General features: G+C 35.2%; 1 protein-coding gene across 5 annotated transcripts in view; it reads right to left on the bottom strand.

Moving 5' to 3' along the window:
- LOC144301742 (multidrug resistance-associated protein 1-like) overlaps window positions 1-20,821 on the bottom strand; it is an 87,686-nt gene that overhangs the window by 31,356 nt on the left and 35,509 nt on the right. For 4 of the 5 annotated variants that reach the window (XM_077878794.1, XM_077878795.1, XM_077878798.1 and 1 more), the window contains 8 exons: window positions 19,747-19,893; window positions 17,696-17,780; window positions 17,536-17,602; window positions 17,025-17,151; window positions 12,503-12,679; window positions 9,096-9,263; window positions 7,586-7,748; window positions 1,640-1,715 (listed from right to left, as the gene is read on the bottom strand). In XM_077878794.1, coding sequence (XP_077734920.1) covers window positions 1,640-1,715; window positions 7,586-7,748; window positions 9,096-9,263; window positions 12,503-12,679; window positions 17,025-17,151; window positions 17,536-17,602; window positions 17,696-17,780; window positions 19,747-19,893 — 1,010 coding nt within the window. The remainder of the gene's footprint in view (window positions 1-1,639; window positions 1,716-7,585; window positions 7,749-9,095; window positions 9,264-12,502; window positions 12,680-17,024; window positions 17,152-17,535; window positions 17,603-17,695; window positions 17,781-19,746; window positions 19,894-20,821) is intronic. The other variant, XM_077878797.1, reaches the window with a different exon arrangement.

Below are 20,821 nucleotides of genomic sequence, written 5' to 3'. Positions count from 1 at the left end.
GGTCAAAAAATAAAATAGAATAAACTATGGATTAAAAGACCTTTGAGGGATCCCTGGGTGGCGCAGCGGTTTAGCGCCTGCCTTTGGCCCAGGGCACGATCCTGGAGACCCGGGATCGAGTCCCACGTCAGGCTCCCGGTGCATGGAGCCTGCTTCTCCCTCTGCCTGTGTCTCTGCCTCTCTCTCTCTGTGTGACTATCATAAATAAATAAAAATTAAAAAAAAAAGACCCTTGAGTGTTCTTTCAGAAGTCAGTTACTTATTCATCCATTCAACAATTATTTATTGAACATCAGTTTATATGCTATTCAGTGTTTAGTTGAAACTTGTTGGTTAGATGGCAATAAAGCAATGAACAAATAGACAAAAAATTAGGCTGTTACAAAGCTTAAAACTTAGAAGTAAAAGACAAAATAAAGGTAAATAAATTTTCCAGTATGCTGAAAATTGATAAGAATTATAAGGAAAAAAAATCCTGGAAGGAGGTAGGAAGTATTGTAATAAAATAGGGTGGCTAAACCCAAAGTCTTCATTGATAAGGTTATATTTGAGTAAAGACCTCCAGAAGATGAGTGAGCAAGCCATATGGATATCTAGCTGAATGATTTAGTTGATCTATTAAGTCAGCTGAATCTAAAATGGGGGCAAAACTCAAACCTGCCACATCTACATCATCTACAAATCCTTAGGAATATCCATTCTTTTCAAAATATATAAATAAATTCAAGGTGCATCTTTTAATTCAAGGTCAAATCTACAAAATTCTGAGCCATTGGATCCCAAAGTGTTTGCTTCCCTATAATAAATTCCAATTTTCCATTTTAGCAATTTCAATGAGTGGCTGCTCCCTATAATTCTGGAGCCAACTTTTTAATCTGTTTATTCCTATTATTTCTTTTTTTCTTTCAGTATCCTATTTGCAACTGCTATGGGGGGAATATTGGGGCAAATAACAGACTAGGGTATAATTTGCTTCAATTACTGTTCATTTTAGTCACTTTTGAAAAAAAAAGTATAATATGAAATCCAATCAAGATCACTACTTTGTTATTTTTATTTCTCTCACTTTCTCCCATCCTTCTTTCACTTCCTCTCTCTCTCCTTCCCTTCAAACCTTCTCCTCCTCCCCCACTTCCTTCCTCTCTCTCTCTCTCTCTCTCTCACTCTCTCTCATCTTTCCTTCCTTCCTCTTGCTATTTAACAGATTCTTCAATTCCTACATGAAGTCTCTGTTTATAAGTCACATATCCTGGCCTGATAATCATACCATTACATTGTAGAATTCTCATGTCTAAAGCTTATTTTCACATTCACATCAGCAGTGTGTATGAATATTATGGGTTGGGGATATTTTTAGCATGTGCACACACAAATATACATACGCAATTCTGCACTAGAATTTGTCTAGAAGTTACTGAAAGTCTATGAATATGTGTTTCCCAAACTAAGTCACATCTGTCTCTCTTAAAACCTTAGACACATCTATCTAACTTAGAGTTTAAAATCTGGAGACCACTAAGCACATTTTGTAGCTACTGTGATGTGTAGATATTTTATAAAGGATGCATTTTAAATGCTTAAAAAATTGTAATTAATTAGTCCATAATCCCAGTGAGTGTAGTATTATCCTAATACTCACCTATCATTTTGCTCCAAGATTTGGTCTTTCAGTATAGTTCTGGAGTTGATTACACTGACTCGCTTTAAAGCATGAGCTGGAGAGGAAGATGGTGAGTGCTTTTATATACATATAAGCAAACAATGCATAAAATAGAGAGAGATATGATGAAATATTATGCCAGTTGGAGATCCACAGGTATACAGGGAGTCTTTTCATTTTCCCGATTATTTCCCCTTCCCCTGAAGTATCTTGTAATGTCTTCATAAAACTAAGATTTCATAATGAAAAAGTCTATAAAAATCATTTCTTGGGACATTAGAGAGGAGTGCTAACTTGTTTTGGATCTTCCACAGAAGGGCTAGGTATTTTCCCAGAGGAACATGACTCTAGTCTTTAAAAGAAAAATGCAATTTAATGAAGCTCTATAGACAATTATGATTACTATGAAGATTCCTAATTATGTGATTATTATGAAGGTTACTAGTGAAACACAATGGTAAATTCCCCAAATCTCTGTCATGTTCTTTCTAATATCACTAATACTAATAATACTAATAATTGCTTCCTATGTGGCAGGCAATATTCTATACATATATATAAATATATATATTTATAAAATATAAATATATTTTATTTATAAAATATATATAATATATATTAAAAATATACATAAAATATATATTTTTATAAATTTATATTATTTTAAATATATATATTTTTTTAATTCTCAGGAGAACCCCTATGAGGAAAATACTATAATTATCCCTTTATCCTAGGGATAAAAAGACTGAGGCACAGGTCATATGAACCAAGGTCTCACATCTACAACCAAGACTGAGGTTCATGTTACTGCTTGTGAATTTGATGGGAAACATCTCAGAGCTTGGCTGTGTTTTGTCTCTTTTCACAGTATGATACTTAAACTCCTTGAATTTCAGACTTCTCATCTTTAAAAGGAAGGAAGTGGCCTTGGGAGTTTCTACAATTTCTTATATGAATTATATGTTTTTTTTATTTCTAGAAGTAAACATCTAACAACTCTTAACTGGAAGAATCTGACTTACATCAACTATCTCTCTGAAACATGGTATTCCATGTCTCAAAGAATGATAATTTGATCTGGAGATGTTTCAGTCCCCTCCTGCCTAAGGCACATTCTCATTTTTATAGTTTATAATAATAATTTTAAAATTTACATATTTGCAATTTATAGAGTGCTTTCATATACATTACATAATTTGAGTACCAAATGAGCTTATAAGAAAAAGAGAACAGTTAAGCTTATCCATATTTGCGAGGGAAAAATAAAACTCAGGTAGTATAAGTGACTTGCCTAAAACCAAAAGTTACCCAAGAGACGGACAGGAAGAAACAGAGACACAGAAAGCAAGAGTGAGCTGAGCCACACACTCCTTTCTGTCCCCTCACACAAAGCCAGCATACTTGTTCCTACATGTTTGATAGAATGTTTAAGAGTCTGGCTGGGCTCCAGCATAAAACAGAGGGAGCATCAGATTCAAATTCTGCCATTTACAGTTTGTCTTAACTTGTGCAAGATATCTAGTCTCTGTAATATCATGACCAGGTAGTCTCAGGAGGTTTCAGAGAGAATTAAATAAAGGTAAAACTTGTGAATGAATATATTGACTTAATATCTATGACATCCTAGCTATCACCAGGATTATTAGTGTGGGTAAGAAGCAGCCTAAACTAAACCTATAACTACGTAAATTTATCATTGGTCCTCATATCTTTCTTCATTGACCTTTCTTCTTACCTCTTATTGATTCTCTAATATAATATTCCCATAAGGTGAGATTTGTAGACTTTTCAGAGCTGGATAGATTCTTAGAGATCTGATGTATCCCAATCCAAATTATACCATAAAAACTATTTTTTCTCAGTTATCTATTATTAGAGATCTGAGGTATCCCAACCCAAATTATACCATAAAAACTACTTTTTCTCAGTTATCTGTTATTAACCCCAGTAGAAGATGAGAATGATAGGAAAAGAAAAAGTGTCTGAGTCACAGGTAGTTTTGGGGGCAAGGGAGTGATAAAAATGTGCACTGTTCAATTCTACTTCAGCCAAAACAGACCTAATTCCTATTTTTCATAAATGGGAAGAACCAGAGATGGTTAAATCATCTCTATGAAGACTCACATAGTTATTCAGAGTCAGAACTAGAGCCTGGGGCAAAGTAAAATTGGCTCAGTGTTTTTTCCACAAGGTTGTGCTTACTTTTACTCCTATTCTGGTATCATATAAGTTTATATGAATTTTCAAATGGAAGAATTGTGTACTTTTTAAAAGAAGTCTTGAAGGATTCAAGATCAAAGAAGATAAGCTAAAATAAATAAGTGATAGATCACAGGGTGTTTTAGAACTGGGAGTCCTATCTCAAATTCCACTCCCTGTCCAGCTAGTCTTTTTTCCCTCAATCCCAATGAAAATGCTCTCAGGTATAGTTTGAATTTTCCCTACTACTTATGCAAATAAGAAAAGAAGTGCCCCACAGAGACAGGCCTGCACCTCATTGGTGGGAACCAGGGCAAGAGTATAAACGAAAGCCCCACATACCATATTCCTAAGTATTTAATAGTAATGGATTGAACCAACAGACTCATAAATAAGTTCTATTACTTACCCTGACCAATACACCTTCCCAACCACCTGAAAACCAAGGCCCATGTGAGAGTGTTTGGAACCTTAAGTGTTCCTCTGGAAACATGACAGTCAAGGCCCTTGCTCCCTTATCTCCCACCCTCATCCCATCCTGCACCATATCTGTGGACACTTCAGCCCATCTATTGAAGCTCTGTTCACACTAACCCCTCCAAGAGAGAAAAAAAAATTCCTCAGGCCAAAGAATGGCAAATGCCAGTAGACTGGTCTGCCTTTGGGTAGATAGAACAGAAGAAAAAGTCTGTGTCATTTGGGCAGAGAATTCCGGAACCACAAATACCTGGAATGGAAAAGTAGAAGATTGGAAAGGGACCCTTGATGGGCACAATCCCTTGGGCTCTTTTTTTTTTTTTTTTTTTCCCTTGGGCTCTTGATCAATGAACCAGCTAAGAAAGCCAGAAGAGGGACTCTCTAAAGCATTGAGTATAGTACTAGTTCACACTGGTCCAGGTCTAAGGGAAGCACTGTAAGAACTTAACACTGGGGGCACCTGGGTGGCTCAGTCAATTAAGATTCTGACTTTTGATTTCGGCTCAGGTCAGGATCTGAGGGTCGTGAGATGGAGCCCTGTGTAGGGCTCTGGGCTCAGCATGAAGTCTATTTGTCCCTCTCTGCTCCTCCCCACTGTTCATGCTCTCATGCTTTCTCTCTCTCTCTCTTTCGGTCTCTCTCTCTCTCCCTCTCTCAAATAAATTAATTAAATATTAAAAAAAAAGGAACTTGACACTGACTGTAACCTGGTTTAAAGCTATTGTTTAGCGAGGTGTTTTATATAATCAAAATCTACTTTTGCCTTGCTCTGTGTGGCCCTTAAGGGAATTATACTATATATGGCTGACCTTTTACAGATATCACCTAACATCTAACATCTATCATCATGTTTAATTTTATGGCTGCTTTTAAAAAGCCTTAATAGTTTTTCATTCAGCATTCAAAAAATCAAAATCCTAGAAATATTCTTTTTCAAAAATGTATTCTATTTTTAGTACAAAAATTATCTCTACTCATCACCTTCCTAAATTCTTTTTTTTTTTATTTTTATTTATTTATGATAGTCACACAGAGAGAGAGAGAGAGGGGGGCAGAGACATAGGCAGAGGGAGAAGCAGGCTCCATGCACCGGGAGCCCGACGTGGGATTCGATCCCGGGTCTCCAGGATCGTGCCCTGGGCCAAAGGCAGGCGCCAAACCGCTGTGCCACCCAGGGATCCCACCTTCCTAAATTCTAACAGAGAAGACACAATGTTGAAGTCATTAGGGAAAAAAGTACAGTTTGCATTTTTCTAACTCTGGCATATTTCTGATGGTGAAGTAGTAATATCTATTAATGACAGCTCAACTTCAAGAATAATACAGCTTTCCATTTGTTACCATAGAGGACTCATGTACATAAGAAGTATATAGAAATAAAGAGAAAGCATGATATTTGTTTCCAAAACTGGAAACAAATGTTTCTTTTTTTTAAAGATTTTATATATTTTTAAAAAAAGATTTCATTTATTTATTCATGAGAGACACACACACAGAGAGAGAGAGCACAAATATAGGCCGAGGGAGAAGCAGGCTCCCTACAGGGAGCTCAATGTGGTACTCAATTCCAGGACCCTGGGATCATGACCTGAGCCAAAGGCAGAAGCTCAACCACTGAGCCACCCAGGGGTCCCTCCAAAACTAGGTTTTAAACAAGAGCAAATTCCACAACTTTCAAAAGATACACTGTTTATATTTTATGGTAAATTAAATATTGAACACAAAACTTAAACATTGCCTGCTTTTAGAACTATATTTTCCGAAGTAATACAACTTATATTTCATGTGGCCTTTAAAATAAATGGCCACATGAAAAGTACACTGGTTCACAGCATTCCAAATAATCCCATTAACTTCTGAGGAGACATACTTCTGTCAGATTCACCTGTTTAACCAACAGCTACTGAGAACCTGTAATCTGAACCTGTAATCTGCCTATCATGAAGCTACCTAAGTCCTGGGAATAGAGAAGAATGTCAGACCACATTCTAATCCTAGGAGACACTCACAGACATCTCTTTCCCATACATACACTAAGCATAAATTATTACTTAGCCTGACCAAGTAGCCAAGAGATCATTTCCAAAATTGCTAGCCATTAAGAGAAGAGAAGGTGCTTAAGAATGACCACGGCCATCTGATGATGCATCAGATATTTCTGAATGCATCTACAAATAGAACATTTGAATTTGAGGAAGGAATAAAGGCAAGAAATAAAAAATAGTGTTACAGAATTGATGTGTATTAGCTTAGGTCTAAAAAAGAAACACATCAGCAAAATCATTTTGTTTTTTGATTTCACAACATTCAAATAATAGGTCCTGTTAATAATTGACTTCATGTTATGACTGATCTTGTTATAAGCTGGTTTCATATTTTTATGACTTTTATTAGTAGGTATGGTATAAAGTGAATTAATGGATACCAGTTCATATAGGAAATACTGAGATACAGCTCCCTATTTCTTCTGTTACCCTGAAATTATGAAGTAATTTAATCAATTTTATAGTAATTTCTCAGTGGTGTTCTGGGTAGTTATGGGACAAGGATCATAGTGGTCCACACGAGAAGGCATCTATAGATGGAAAAAGAGTTGATGAACATTATACTTTCAGAGATGAGAAATAACTGACCTCTATAATATTGAATTAATACTCGATTTCAAACATCCCTGTGTCTTAATTAGGTAAGGATCAAACCACTGCATTTACATAAGCATTTATAATCTTAACTTAAAATGGTAGTAGTATAGTAACAAAAACTGGTAAATAAACTCCATTGTGATCTCATAAAAGTTAGACAAACAGCATTCTCCTTTGTCTTTCCTCAGATTCCTTTTTTGTTTGTTCATCTCCCCTCCTCAACATGCAACAAAATGTTTAAAATATTTATTACGTACTTGACATGGATTTATGCTCCCTGTTCTTAATTTTAAAGAAAGCAGAATGTTTAGACCCATTATATTCTAGACCAGCAATAGAGCTTATAAATCATGTAATCCATTATTTCATAGATGAACAAACAGATCTTGGGGTATAACATTTTGCTTTAAAAATCATAAATGAGGTTGATTTTTAGCTGATGTGTCCTAATGTATGTTTCTTTTCGAGAGAAAGGAAGATGCCCCGTTCCTAACTCCAGCAAGGATGAACGAAGAAAAATGCATTGTAAGAAATCACGCAATTAATGGGCTTTCAGAATGGCTAGGCACGCTGTATCTTAGGCTTGTTTCTTATTGTGTCTCACCTTTTTCCTGTTCATTGAAGGCCTGAAGCAAATTTTTGAGGTTTCTGGTTTTAGACAGCAGGTCCTGGTATGTTCCCATTTGTGCAATTCTCCCACTCTCCATTACAACAATCAAATCCATCTGGGGCAGAAGTGTGAGGTTATGTGTCACTAAAATACGAGTCTGAAAAAGAGTATTTTATTCCTTGGGTTACAAAAAAAAAAAGCAAAAATAATCTATTTTAAAGAAAGCTGAAGTCTTTTTTTTCTTTTCTTTTCTTTTCTTTCTTTCTTTCTTTTTTTTTTTTTTTTTTACTATTTCAGAGTGTAATTGTTGACAGGTACATACCACATACCAGTTTAAGACAGCATATATATATTTCATAATGAATGATTATATGCTGTTAGACAAAAAACAGACAAACAAAAGAAAGGATTGCAAATGTTTTAACCATCTCGTTCAGTTTATTCTTCATTCATTAAAAATGAATCAATTTCATAACAAAAAAATTTCATATCTGTCATTCATGCTTACTTTTTAAAGATCCTATAGCATTACAATAAAGTGCTTGATTCCAGTCCTAATTCATAGTATTCCTTTTTAAATCTTTCCATATTATCATACAAATATACATAGAGTTGAGCCAGAAGTTTCCATCTTGAGTTAAGTAAAGACTTAATAATAAGTAAAGACATTTATCTATTATTTACTGACATACATAAGTAAAATGCATTTTATGCATTTATTTAATGTTTTCCAGAGTGCCTTATATTTAAAAAATCTATAAATGCATACTATGAAGGAATGAGTATGGCTTTATGGTCAGATAGACTTTTAAAAATCTCTGCTGCTCTTTTTTTTTTTTTTTTTAATTAAAGTAGTTGACACCCAATGTTACCTGAGTTTCAGGTGTGCAACACAGTGATTCAACAATTCTACATTTATTAAAACCTCTGATGTTCTTAAGCTAAGCAACCTATATCAAATCATTTTGAACTCCAAGTTCCTTCATAGGTAAACCAGGAATAATGATAATACCTATTCAGAGACTTTCTGTAAAAGCTAAGTGAACTAATTTAGTGTCAGACATGGGATGCACTTAGTAAATATTAATCCCTTCTTCTTGGCCCTTTCACAAGAGAACTAAATTGTTATTGCTATGTTATTAACACCATAATTTTAAGTAATAATCAGTAAAATAATACTTTTTTATGAAAGTGCTATGTATGAAAATATCATTTTAAAAAATTGAGTAAACTAAAACCAACTCATTTCAACATGTAAGTCCCCTTAGAATACGGGATCAGTCTATAAAGTAACAATCATATAAATTGTTGTCAGTAAACTTGTAAGAAAAACTTTTAAAAATATTCATTAAAATTTATCTGTGAAAAGATCAATATGACATTCCCCTTTACATGTGAAATTTCACTACTTCAACAAATGAACAAAGTATTGGAATTTGAGGCACAATGCTATGCAGATTATCTTTCCCTTTCCCCAAAAAAGCGTAAGTGGCACCATGGTTACCTTGTGTTTCAAAATACCCGAGGACCCAATCACTTTCTCAAAAAGTTGCTTTCCAATCTGAACATCAACTGCAGAAAGGGGATCATCCAGGAGGTAGATGTCAGCCCCACTATACACAGCTCTGGCCAGACTTACTCGGTGCTTCTGGCCCCCACTTATATTCACACCCTGAAAAGAGACCAGGAGTTAAAAATCAAGAACAAAAAAGGTGTAAATCTCAAAGCATATCTAGTGATATCCAATTTCTCTTCTGTAGCATGGATAGATAACAACTCAAGATTAACCCTCAAACCTTTCTTTACCCTGAAATCCAAATCCTACCCCCACCCCCTATTTCCCTGTGCTACTAACTTGTGCTAATTAACAGATGTATCTACTTTTTGTTAACTGCTTGGTTTCAAAAGTAGATACTAACAATTAAGGAGAAAAGAACTGCCAATCCCCTAACTTTGAAGAGTCATACCTCTGAAACATTAAATAAGACTTTTGGCTGCCAACCACATACTGACACTGGTGATCATTTTTAAATTGACACATAGAAAATTGAGAATAATAGCTAAATTACCAAAGCAGTAATCACCATGTCCTATTTTATTCTGTAGAAAGATTAGTACAAGTCTTGTTGGCAAAAGTACAACTCTAAGAAGCAAGAATAAGGAATATACATCATTCCGTGTAAGAATTAAAGTCGACATGTACAGCCACGTATAGAGAATTATGGAGCCAGGCCCAATTTACTTGATTTATTTTATATTTAGTGTTTACAGATCTGGCTTAAAGTCCTCCTTGCAACACAGAACTTACCCAGTTACCTCTAATTGTAAGATGCCATTGCTTTTTTGCCTTTCTCATTCTCTTCCTACTCAACCAATACCTCTTTGTATATCCATATTTTGGGTGCTATGCTAACACTTGGGATTCAAAGATAAATGAAACTGAGTCTCTATGGTGAGGAGGTCATAGTTTAGCAGGGGAGACAGATGTGAAAAAATAAATAAAGTAAGACAATAGATGTGTGTGTGTGTGTGTGTGTGTGTGTCTGTGTGTGTATGATTCTATCAGCTTCCCACTCAAGGGTTTGTCATGAGCATTTAATAATTGTAAAATATTTACAATAGATCCGACACCAAGTACAGAGGCAATCGATATCAGCTATTATCACCCAATCACTCCTCTCTCCAGTGTATCATCTGCCTTGTCATTGCACATCCTGTGATTATGTAATCACCTTGTTTAAAAACCTGGGATGCTCACATCTCATCTGCCATCATCCATGACCATCAACGAATCCCTTAGTATAAATCCACAATACTGGGGCACCTGGGTGGCTCAGTGATTGAGAGTCTGTGTTTGGCTCAGGTCGTGATCCCGGGGTCCTGGGATTGAGTCCTGCATCAGGGTCCCCGCAGGGAGCCTGCTTCTCCTTCTGCCTATGTCTCTGCCTTTTGTGTGTGTGTCTTTCATGAATAAATAAATAAATCTTAAAAAAATAAATGCACAATACTTATGCTCTCGTATTCACTCATGTCTCCACCACTCTCCCAATACTGCCCTCATCTGACTGTGGCCTGCCAACCAGACTAGCAGAGGCTGGTCACTCATCTTCCCTTTTCAATTCAAAAGCTATTCACACTGAGAAATCCTCTTTGACAGCAGTCTTCCACCCAGAGTTCCCAGTAAATTGATTCCTTCTGTCCATTCTTGTCTCACAGTGCTCTGTTTCTCATCCCTTTGCTGGAAATGGCTATCTCCAAGGAAGTCTCCCTCACAAGCCTATGAGCTAGTTGATCCTTGCATTCCCAGCACATAAACTCTGTCTGACACAAGGTGATTAATAAATATTAATAAAGAAAATTGATAATATCATTGGCAAAGATCCACTAGACTGCAATCTCTTGAAAGCAAGGTGATATCTCTCTTGCTCACCATTGTAAACCCTGTAGCAGAATAAAAATATTTGTGGTCAAATGAAGAATGCCAAAGGAAAAGATGAATGAAAGTGAGGAAAAATTCTACATTTGTTATCTCGGTTATCTCCTAAACAGCTGTAAACAGGTTGCCTTTTGAAATGTTCAATTACATGTTTATGTTAATATATATCGTCAAATTGGGAGACATTTAATAATAAAAGGCATAAGTTATAAATGGCAATAACATTTATGTCTATATTAAATATATATTTCATTATTCATTGCATTATTCATATATATTTTGCATTTTTTTCCTTCTTTAGATTCTTTTTAGTTATATACTATCGACTATTTCATATTATTAGGGATTGGCTTTATCGGCATAATATTCAATATGTATTTACAAGTTTGAAGTCACATTTCCTCATAATTTTAGCTATGGTGCCATTTTGCCTGGGAATAGTGAAGACACCAGAAAAAAACAAAGAGGTGGGGAAAAAATTTAAATGTATTTAATAACTTGAGAAAATACATCTACAAAGTAACAGGCTATGAGCAAAGACAACATAAGTCTAGTTAAAAGGTAAATTTTGCCTCATTCTAGATTTTTAAATATGTCCACTTTCTATAATTTTGCTCTCTATTTTATTTATCAGTTTATAGATGAGGACTATTAAACAACAGGGAGCCAGGAGTAAAAAATGCCTCACTAATGCTATGCTGACTGTCTTTTCAGGAATTCAAAGCACTCAGCAAGGATTATTTACTCATCTTCACAGAACACATGAATAGCAGGCAGAGGCTGCTTTTGCATTCATGTTTAATTAATGGCGATTTTAGTCATGTGTCGGAGATAATCTCTCAGGTTCATGCTTTGGCTCACGCTATCTTGTTTTGTTTTGTTTTAACTCCAAAACACTGGGCAACGTAATGACTATTCATTAATGCGATAAAAATAAAATAGAACAAAGACTATGGGAAACGAGATCCTCTTAAGCAAGAATGAACAAACACAGAGTAGGTGCATTAATGACAGCATCATCCCTGAGCCTTTTTAGAACCTGACCGTGTTGCCACCACTGGAGACTGGCACTCTGTTGCTACCGTCCTAGGCTTGACTTTGTGCACAAGGGATACGGGGGTGGGGGGGGGGGGAGGACAAAACAAAACTATCATTCATTCATTAGAGAGTGAACAGCATTATGCCAGCAACCAAAACAAAGTGCTGATGATCCAGTTGGTGAGCTATCGTTCCCCCCACGTGGATACTAACGACAGAATCTCCTGCTGATTTTAAATCTGTTTTCCAAATAGTCAATTATAGATAATTATTTGTCCTTAATATTCCCATCCTATTCATAGGAATTTTGTCATGATTTTTTAAAAATTATAGTTGCATATGGCTTTTTGAGACCTCAGGAAAAAGACTATAAGTATTTTATTAGCACAGATAAATGGAGTTTTATTCCTGCACATGATAAATTATATTTTCCTTACTCTTTCTCCAATCTCAGTTTGATCTCCATTTGGTAACTGCTCCAAATCAGGAAGGAGAGCACAGGCTTCCAATACTCGCTCATAAAACTGCTTCTGCATGATGGAGCCAAAGAGAATGTTTTCTTGTAAAATGCAATTCTGAATCCAGGCCTGCTGGGCAACATAAGCCACAGAACCCTAAACAGGGAAGAAATAAAAGAAATACTCTTAACGAGGGAAAAGAAAAAGTTGCATGTACCACATTAAAGGAACATATTCAGTCCATGGTTTTGCTTTCTTTAACTTTAAATTGAATTAAAAAAAAAAACTAGGTTATTTCTTAAATGTAAATATATCCTACTTACATTTTAATTTTATATATGTTTATTCAAGACCCCTTCAAATGAGTTACTTTGTGCTTCTTATTTGCTTTCACTGTAGTTTCTATCAGAATTATCTGTCTCTGGTGGAGTTTTCTGGAGGCAGAGACTGAGTCAGCTCTAGTTATCCTAACAAGGTACCACAGACTGGGTTGCTTAAACAACAGAAATTTCTTTTCTCACAATTCTGGAGGCTAGAAATCTGAAAACAAGTTTGTCAGTAAGGTTGATTTCTCCTGAGGCCTTTCTCCTTAGCTTGTAGATGACTGTCTTTTCCTGAGTCTTCACATGGCCTTACTTCTGGGTGGGTATGTATGTCTTAATTTCTTCTTCTCTTAAGAACAACAGTCATATTCGATTAAGGCCCATCCAATTATACATTCTTTTTAAGATTTTATTTATGTATTCATGAGAGACATAGAGAGTCAGAGACATAGGCAGAGGGAGAAGCAGGCTCCCTCTAGGGAGCCTGATGGGGGATTTGATCCCAGGACCCGGGGATCATGACCCGAGCCAAAGGCAAATGCTTAACCGCTGAGCCACCCAGGCGTCCCTATCATATTTTAACTTAATTACCTCTTGAAAGACTTCATCTCCAAATACATTCACATTCTCAGGATTGGAACTATAACATATGAATTTGGGGGGAACACAGGTCAGCCCACAACACTATGCCTGGAGTGCAAGTTGTTTATTTGCGATCAATTCTTGTGGAACGAAAGAAGGTAGAAGGATTGAGTGGATGGAGAAGTCACACCGTGATCCAGATGCAACAAAGCTTTGGCCAACCCTCTAGAGAGATATAGAGTATTACTCATCAGAGTGGCTCTGTGTTAGGCTAGGTTGGCCTGATCTTCAGCTGTGGGGCCTTAGCCAGCCTGTTCTCAGCAGGCCAATCCTGAAGGAGCTGACTTGCTATATGTACTTTCACAGATGAGATACAAGTCCTTCCTAGACGGGGTATCTTCTACACAGTGCTCCTAAGTTTATGTTTTGAGGATTTTATGTCTCAAAATGATTCTTGAATATATGACAGTCTACTGTATGATATATCCTTTTAACTAACCCTTTTATTAGAAAGGACCCACAGTATTTGAACTAGAGACTTACCTCTCAATGTGCCCCATGAACTCTATCCAAACATTGATTTTAGAGAATTTATTTTGGCTACTATGCACTGGATAACAATACAAGCCATTTAAAGTACTTTTTGACCCGAGAGCCTATGTATATGTATGTAACTGTTAGCCTTTTGATTTCTCCAGGTACTTTAAAGATCAAAGATTAATTCCTTTAATTCCTTTTTGTTGAGCATGTAAGACATAGAGTGGCTTTTGATCCAAAACAATGTAATTCTGATCTGACTTGATCGTGAACATAAAAGTAATTGCTCTTGAACTGCCTTGCATAGCGAATAACCTCTGAGTAAAATAATATTAAATCAATTCTCAAGAGATAGAGACTTTGGACACTTATGTATTTAGCAAGATAAGGGGAACAGAGGAAGAACACAGAAAAAAAAAAAAGTCTGAGGAACAGGAAAAATGGTGCAGAATATAAAACAGAAACTAAATACTACATTGAGAGGTATAGACTTGTAGTGTTGGAATGATTGGAGCCAAAGAAGAGTTGATCATTTTCACAGAGGTGTATATTTTTCCTTTAACTTTAAGAATAATTATAACTTTAATTTCATATACAAGTGCAAATGTGTTTTTGTTTCATTTTACTCTAATAAAGAAACCACAATAAAAGTTTTGCTAATTCAAAAAGTGTTTTCCAAATCTCTAATGTTCCATCAAAGAACACTGAATACTGAATACTCTACATGAATGGTGCCTGGTGTGAACCTTTGATATTGAGAACAAGGAGACTGGAGGTTGAACGTTGTGATATGATATGCCTCAAAAATATGCTTATATGAAACCTTGAGGAACAGAAAGATAAAACACAAAAGCATGCTGTGAACACTAACCATTAAATTTATTATTATTATTATTATTATTATTATTAAATTAGAAATGACAAAAATAACAGTTACAAATTTAGGATTAAAAATGTCTTGAGGGGTCCCTGCATGGCTCAATTGTGATGGTTAAGTGTCTTAGTTTTGGCTCAATTGTGATCTCCTGGTTGTGAGAGATCCAGCTCTGAGGTGCCTCTGCACTGGGCATGGAGCCTGCTTAAGATTCTCTCTCTCCCTCTTCCTCTGCCTCTCCCGATCCCTCTCTCCCTCTCCTAAAAAAAAAAAAAAAATTTGGGAAATAATTCAGAGTATGATACCTCAAATTCTACCATTGTTCCAGACCAAAGGACAAGGTTGTCAAGTATATTGACAGATAATATCTTCTCTCTTTCACAACTCTCGCTTACTATAAACAAAGGGTGTCCTCTCTGTTTTATGATTAGTAACAGCATTGTTATGGTTTCTTGCATCACCATGAACATTTTCTTAATTTCAAACCCTCAAAGATACCAGAAATAATCTTTAACTCTTACCATGAGACCCTCAACCATCATAATAAGATAACAATAACCATAAAAATTCACAGGGAGCTGGCTGACTCTGTGCCAAGAACCAGGCTAGGCCTTTGCACATTAATGCTTTATTTTTTTTTATTTTTTTTTTATTTATGATAGTCACAGAGAGAGAAAGAGAGAGAGGCAGAGACACAGGCAGAGGGAGAAGCAGGCTCCATGCACGGGAAGCCCGATGTGGGATTCGATCCCGGGTCTCCAGGATCGCGCCCTGGGCCAAAGGCAGGCGCCAAACCGCTGTGCCACCCAGGGATCCCACATTAATGCTTTAGATGAAATCCAGAACTAATATTGTTTTTATCTTGATTAATTCCCAACTATTTTTCAAGATCAAGTAAAAGACTACCATCTCTCTGAAAATTTTTCTAACTCTTCAGAGTTTGTTGTTCCTTATACTTTGATTCATTTTTTATATCTGATTTAAACACTTATCATAATTGATTTTAATATCTCCCTCACTAGACTATGAACCTGTAAATAGCAGGATATATCACATTCATGCCTGTTTCCCTGGTACTAGGTGACAGGCACATAATATGTGTGCATAGTATTTGCTTAGTAAAAAAAAGCTGAAGACACTAAATAAATGAAAATAAAACCAATATGACAATCATATTTTTAAAGGATATTCACTGGCCTAAGATAAGATATAGTCATTTCAACTAAAGACAAATGGCTGACTGCAATCATTATGAAGAACATAAGGGTACAAAGACAGTATGATGAAGATTAAAAAGCAGTGGTATTCATTAAGTAAAATCTTATCAGAAAAAGTCCCAGATACCTTAGTTGATCCTAAAATAAGTACTAGTAATGCTGAAAGAGAAAAGAATAAATAAAGAATTCATCATTAAAGGACTGGAACCAGGAAAGGTATAAGGATATGAGGAAATACATATTAAGAAGAAAAACCAAAGAGTTGGAGCAGATTCTTCCTAGAGAGAAAAAGTGAAGAAATTAGTCTCAGATCCATAGAACTTCTCCATCTTGTCAGAAGTGAGGAGGGATTACATTAATATTTTACCTAAGAGTTAGTTAAATATAAGGAAAACTCATTGGTTAGTGTTTCAAAAAAGAAACAGCTGATTAAGAACCTGTTGAATTCGTATTCCTACTTGCCTTTAAAAATACAATGAAAGGCTTGGAGTAGTCCTCTCCATAGTCCAAGGGCTGAGATTTAAAAGCAAGCTATTAATATTATTATTTTTCTGATTTTTCTTCTGGATCAATGATCCTGCCCACGAGCAACAATAAGACTTCTTAGAAATGTAGCTGAAATTACTCAGGGAACTTTGCAATGAATGATAATTAGAAACCAAATCAAATTAAAATATAAATCACATTAGTTTCTCTATAATTGGTTGCAATTCAGTTAATATCATCAAACAATTACCATAAGCATTCATAAATGATTCACTAAAGTATTTGGAGGACAAAATGCTGTTACTAACCCATCCATAGCTAATCAATTTTTGTGGAAATTGAAATGTTTGCTGCAAACTAGAAATGCCCATTAAATACTTGCATCTTCAATTTGATTTGATAAATTCTTATTGACACTAACCATGTGTTGACTGTAGCCTACTACACTAGGAGATATAGAAAGAATGTATTGTTAGCTTTACCTTTCTTTGAACAACTCCTGTAAGTTTCTCCATTTCCCCCAGGATGGCAGAAAGCACAGATGATTTGCCAGATCCAACTTGCCCTACAACAGCCACTAAAGCTCCTTCTGGAATCTTTATGTTCAAGCTGTATGACAAGAAAAGGAAAGAGATGATATAGGAAGTTCTTGTTACATTTTTAATGTTTATTCCCAGATAAATTAGCGTACTGAGCATCATCCTTGAAACTGCTGCTATTCATATTATACTACATTATTCTATGAACACCCAACCTTCCAAAAATGCAAACAACAAACGCTGTAGAGAAAACAGAAGAAATGAATAGAAAACAAGGGAGTAAAAAAAATCCATAAAAATGCAAAGTATAGTGGGAGGTTAAAAAATAAGTCTTGTAAATTTTAATATATTCATCTTCTGCTTTAAAAACTCTAAGAAATAAAAATATGGACCACTGTAGAATTCAATGTTAATAAAAAATTTTGTTTTTAATTTTCCCCAAACTATGACTTACTTTTTTAGTACTGGAATCCCTTTTTTATCCCAGGAGAAGGAAGCATTTGTAAATCCAATGGCATGATCTAAGAAGAAAAATAAATACAATGGTGCATCCTAGAGCCTATTATCTTCAACCTGGAAGTCAAATAAATACTGAATGCAGAGGAAATGCTGACCTCCTACGTAGTTTGTTTCAATATTTTGAGGAAGAAGCTCCTCAGCGTTGAGAAAGTCTTCCAGACGATCCAATGATATTCTTGTCTATCAAAATAAACACACATGGAATTTGAGGGTCAAGAACTTCAACTAAAAAGACTTACAGCATGATTAAAAATTTGTGATGCAAATTGAAGATATTGAAGATATTCAGCAAGCAGAGCTTGAATTGTTCTAATGTTTATAAATAATTTCATTCCTAAAAAGAAAAAACAGCTTCAGGAATCACAGATCAAAGCAGATGTCATTTATGCAGGAAGGCATGAGAAAAAGACACAAAAGTTCCTCCTTAACACTCTGGTAAAGCCATCATAACTAATTAATTAATAATTATAGGAAGATTAGTTCTTAAGAACAGCTCTAGAATTGAATGAATTCGGCTTCTGAATATTAAATGATAGTTTCGGCAATAACACCGAGTTTCAGTAACAGGGCTACAATATGCTTAGCTACAATTAGGATAAATAGTATAAATTTTGAAGGCTCAGTAGGTTAAGCATCTGCCTTCAGCTCAGGTCATGATCTCAGGGTCCTGGGATCCAGCCCAACATCAGGCTCTCGGGTCAGGGGGATCCTGCTTCTCCCTTTCCCTCTGACCCTCCACCCCACTCTTGCTCTCTCTCCCGCTCACTCTCTCTCAAATAAGTAAATAAAATTACTAAAAAAAGAAAAAGTATCAATTTTGTTTTCCTCAAGCTGACTTACATGAAATCTCTAATGTATTTTTATTCACTCTAGGCTAGAAGACATCTATTGTTAGTGAATAAGATGTAACTGGGCCATGGTTTTGTTTACCAAGTACATCATATTAGTATGCAGATCTACTTCTTTTTCTTTCCTTTACTTCTCTTTCTCCTTTGACAATTGCTTTCCGTATTTATGTAGTGTGCTACTTGGAGTTGGAGAACACTTTGAGATAGCAGACCTTTAGCTAGATTCTAATTTCAAAAGCAAAACAAAACTGATTCTAAGAATGGTATTTTTCTTAAGAAAAAAATGCTATTAAACAAATGTTAAAAGCGTCACATCAACAGTACTTCTCTGCCCTCTGTTGGTCATTATTAGTAAAATAACAACAAAAAAGGTACGACAAAAGTGGATTACTCGGTATTCACTATATAATTATGTATTCAAATAATTTACTATTATTACTATTATAATTTTAATATAATCAATATAATTTAATATCATTGTTACTATTATAGTTACTATTAGCAACTATAAGTTAATATTTATTCAAATAATATAAAAATTTAAGGGCAAAGTTCTTAAATCAAAGAGTTGGTTCCAATAAGCAAAGCTTCACTTGGTTTATGAATTCAACTTGAGAAAATGGATTCGATGGGGGACACCCAGACAATCCAAACCTGACATTCAAAAAATTTAACAGGAAATCTCAGGGCATCAAGGTTCTCAGGGATCAAGGAACTCACTTCTTCACATTCCCTGTGGTTTCAGCAGCTTTCTACTCATTATAGTATTTATTCACAGAGCCTCCAGAGACTGAAGATTACAATAGAGGTAGGCTGAACCAAATATCTCCTACACGGTTTGTTGGCAGACTGATATTATCAATGCACTTGTCTTTATTCATTCAGTACAGACGAAATGCTGCTAAACCCTGGGAAAACCTTCATATCCAGTTCCAGGCAAAGGACCTCGTTAAAAAATCTTCAACTGAAAACAGAAAATGAGCCTTTTGATGGCATAGTATCTGACATCAGCTTTTAAAAAGCCAAACAAAAGAAACTAACACTTAGCAAAGAAAACAATATCCTATATTGAAATACTTAAAAGTCATTTTGATAGAAGAAAAGCATAGACAAAGAAGACATGATTCCTTCCAATCTTTAATGTTTTCTATCACTTGTTAATTCAGGGAGACTAATTTTGAAAGCAGTGTAAAACAACCACAAAAAGTGAAATAAATAATGGGAAAAAAGACAAAATGTGCAAAACCATAGACTCCAGTAGATGAACGATTCTTAGTTTAAGCATATTTTGGATGTACCTGGACCACAGCTGAGATCACCACTGGTAAATCAAACAAAGGAAGCCTCAAAATATTAAACAAAGACATGGATGTGAACACTTTAGTGGCTGTTAAAATGTTTCCTTCATCTAATAAGAAATAGATGCCAAATGTCGCCAGAGAAACCTGAAAAATAGAGACAAATTCTTTTCTTCAATTACTCAAAGCTAACAACAGGATGAGTTAAAGTCCCAAAAAATTAGGGGGAAAAACTCAAAACCTTTTTTATTGTTGTTTACCAAAATTCAGCACTATTCAGTGTGACTGCTGAAGAATATAAAATAAATGTTTAGTACACTAAGATATACAGATACAATTGTGTACCTCAGACCACGGCAGCCTTGAGACCATATGGTCCAGCTCCCTTTTGTAAATCACCATGTTCTTACTAGTTATCACTGCAATTTAATATGTACACTAATTGATCTTTTTTTCAAGATGGAGTATTATGTAAATTTATTTTCCAGTGGTGTGTGTATACATCCTGATTCATATGTAATGATAATACTTTCTGTGAGTCATAAAATTAACTGAAGAAATTATGAATAAATTATGGCTCATAATGTTTATATTTACTCTTGTAAGTTTCATTTAGAAAAGGCAGGAAAGTTCATATATGATGAGAATGTACTGACCTTCATGTACCTACAACTTCTCTTAAGCAAATGCTTCTTGTACATTTTTACCAAAGAATTCCAAATGTAAATATTGCTTTTATATTCATAATACCTACATATTTGTTCAAATTAAAAAAACAATATTTTAAATTATCAACAAGAGAAACACATGGAACTTCCCCTGATCCTATGACCGCTGAGGATGGTAAATTTGATTAAAACAGATGCTTCAGTTCTAAGTGTTTTCATTATCCTTTGGCTTTCATTCATTGCTTCATACCTCAAGGCAGGTTATACTCTAGTTTAAATAGCATGGGATTCCTAACATTTACATGGTATGAAAGAAAGAGAATGCCCTCAGTTCCTATCAGTTTGCTTCCAAATACTAATTCTGTAACTTTGAGGATGTTTCCCAAACTAGAATAGATTTCCATTTC

Source organism: Canis aureus, chromosome 30 (assembly GCF_053574225.1).
Source record: "Canis aureus isolate CA01 chromosome 30, VMU_Caureus_v.1.0, whole genome shotgun sequence".
In the NCBI taxonomy this organism is placed as follows: domain Eukaryota; kingdom Metazoa; phylum Chordata; class Mammalia; order Carnivora; family Canidae; genus Canis; species Canis aureus.
Note: the sequence above shows the minus strand (reverse complement) of the source record. Positions and strands in the feature narration are given on the sequence as shown.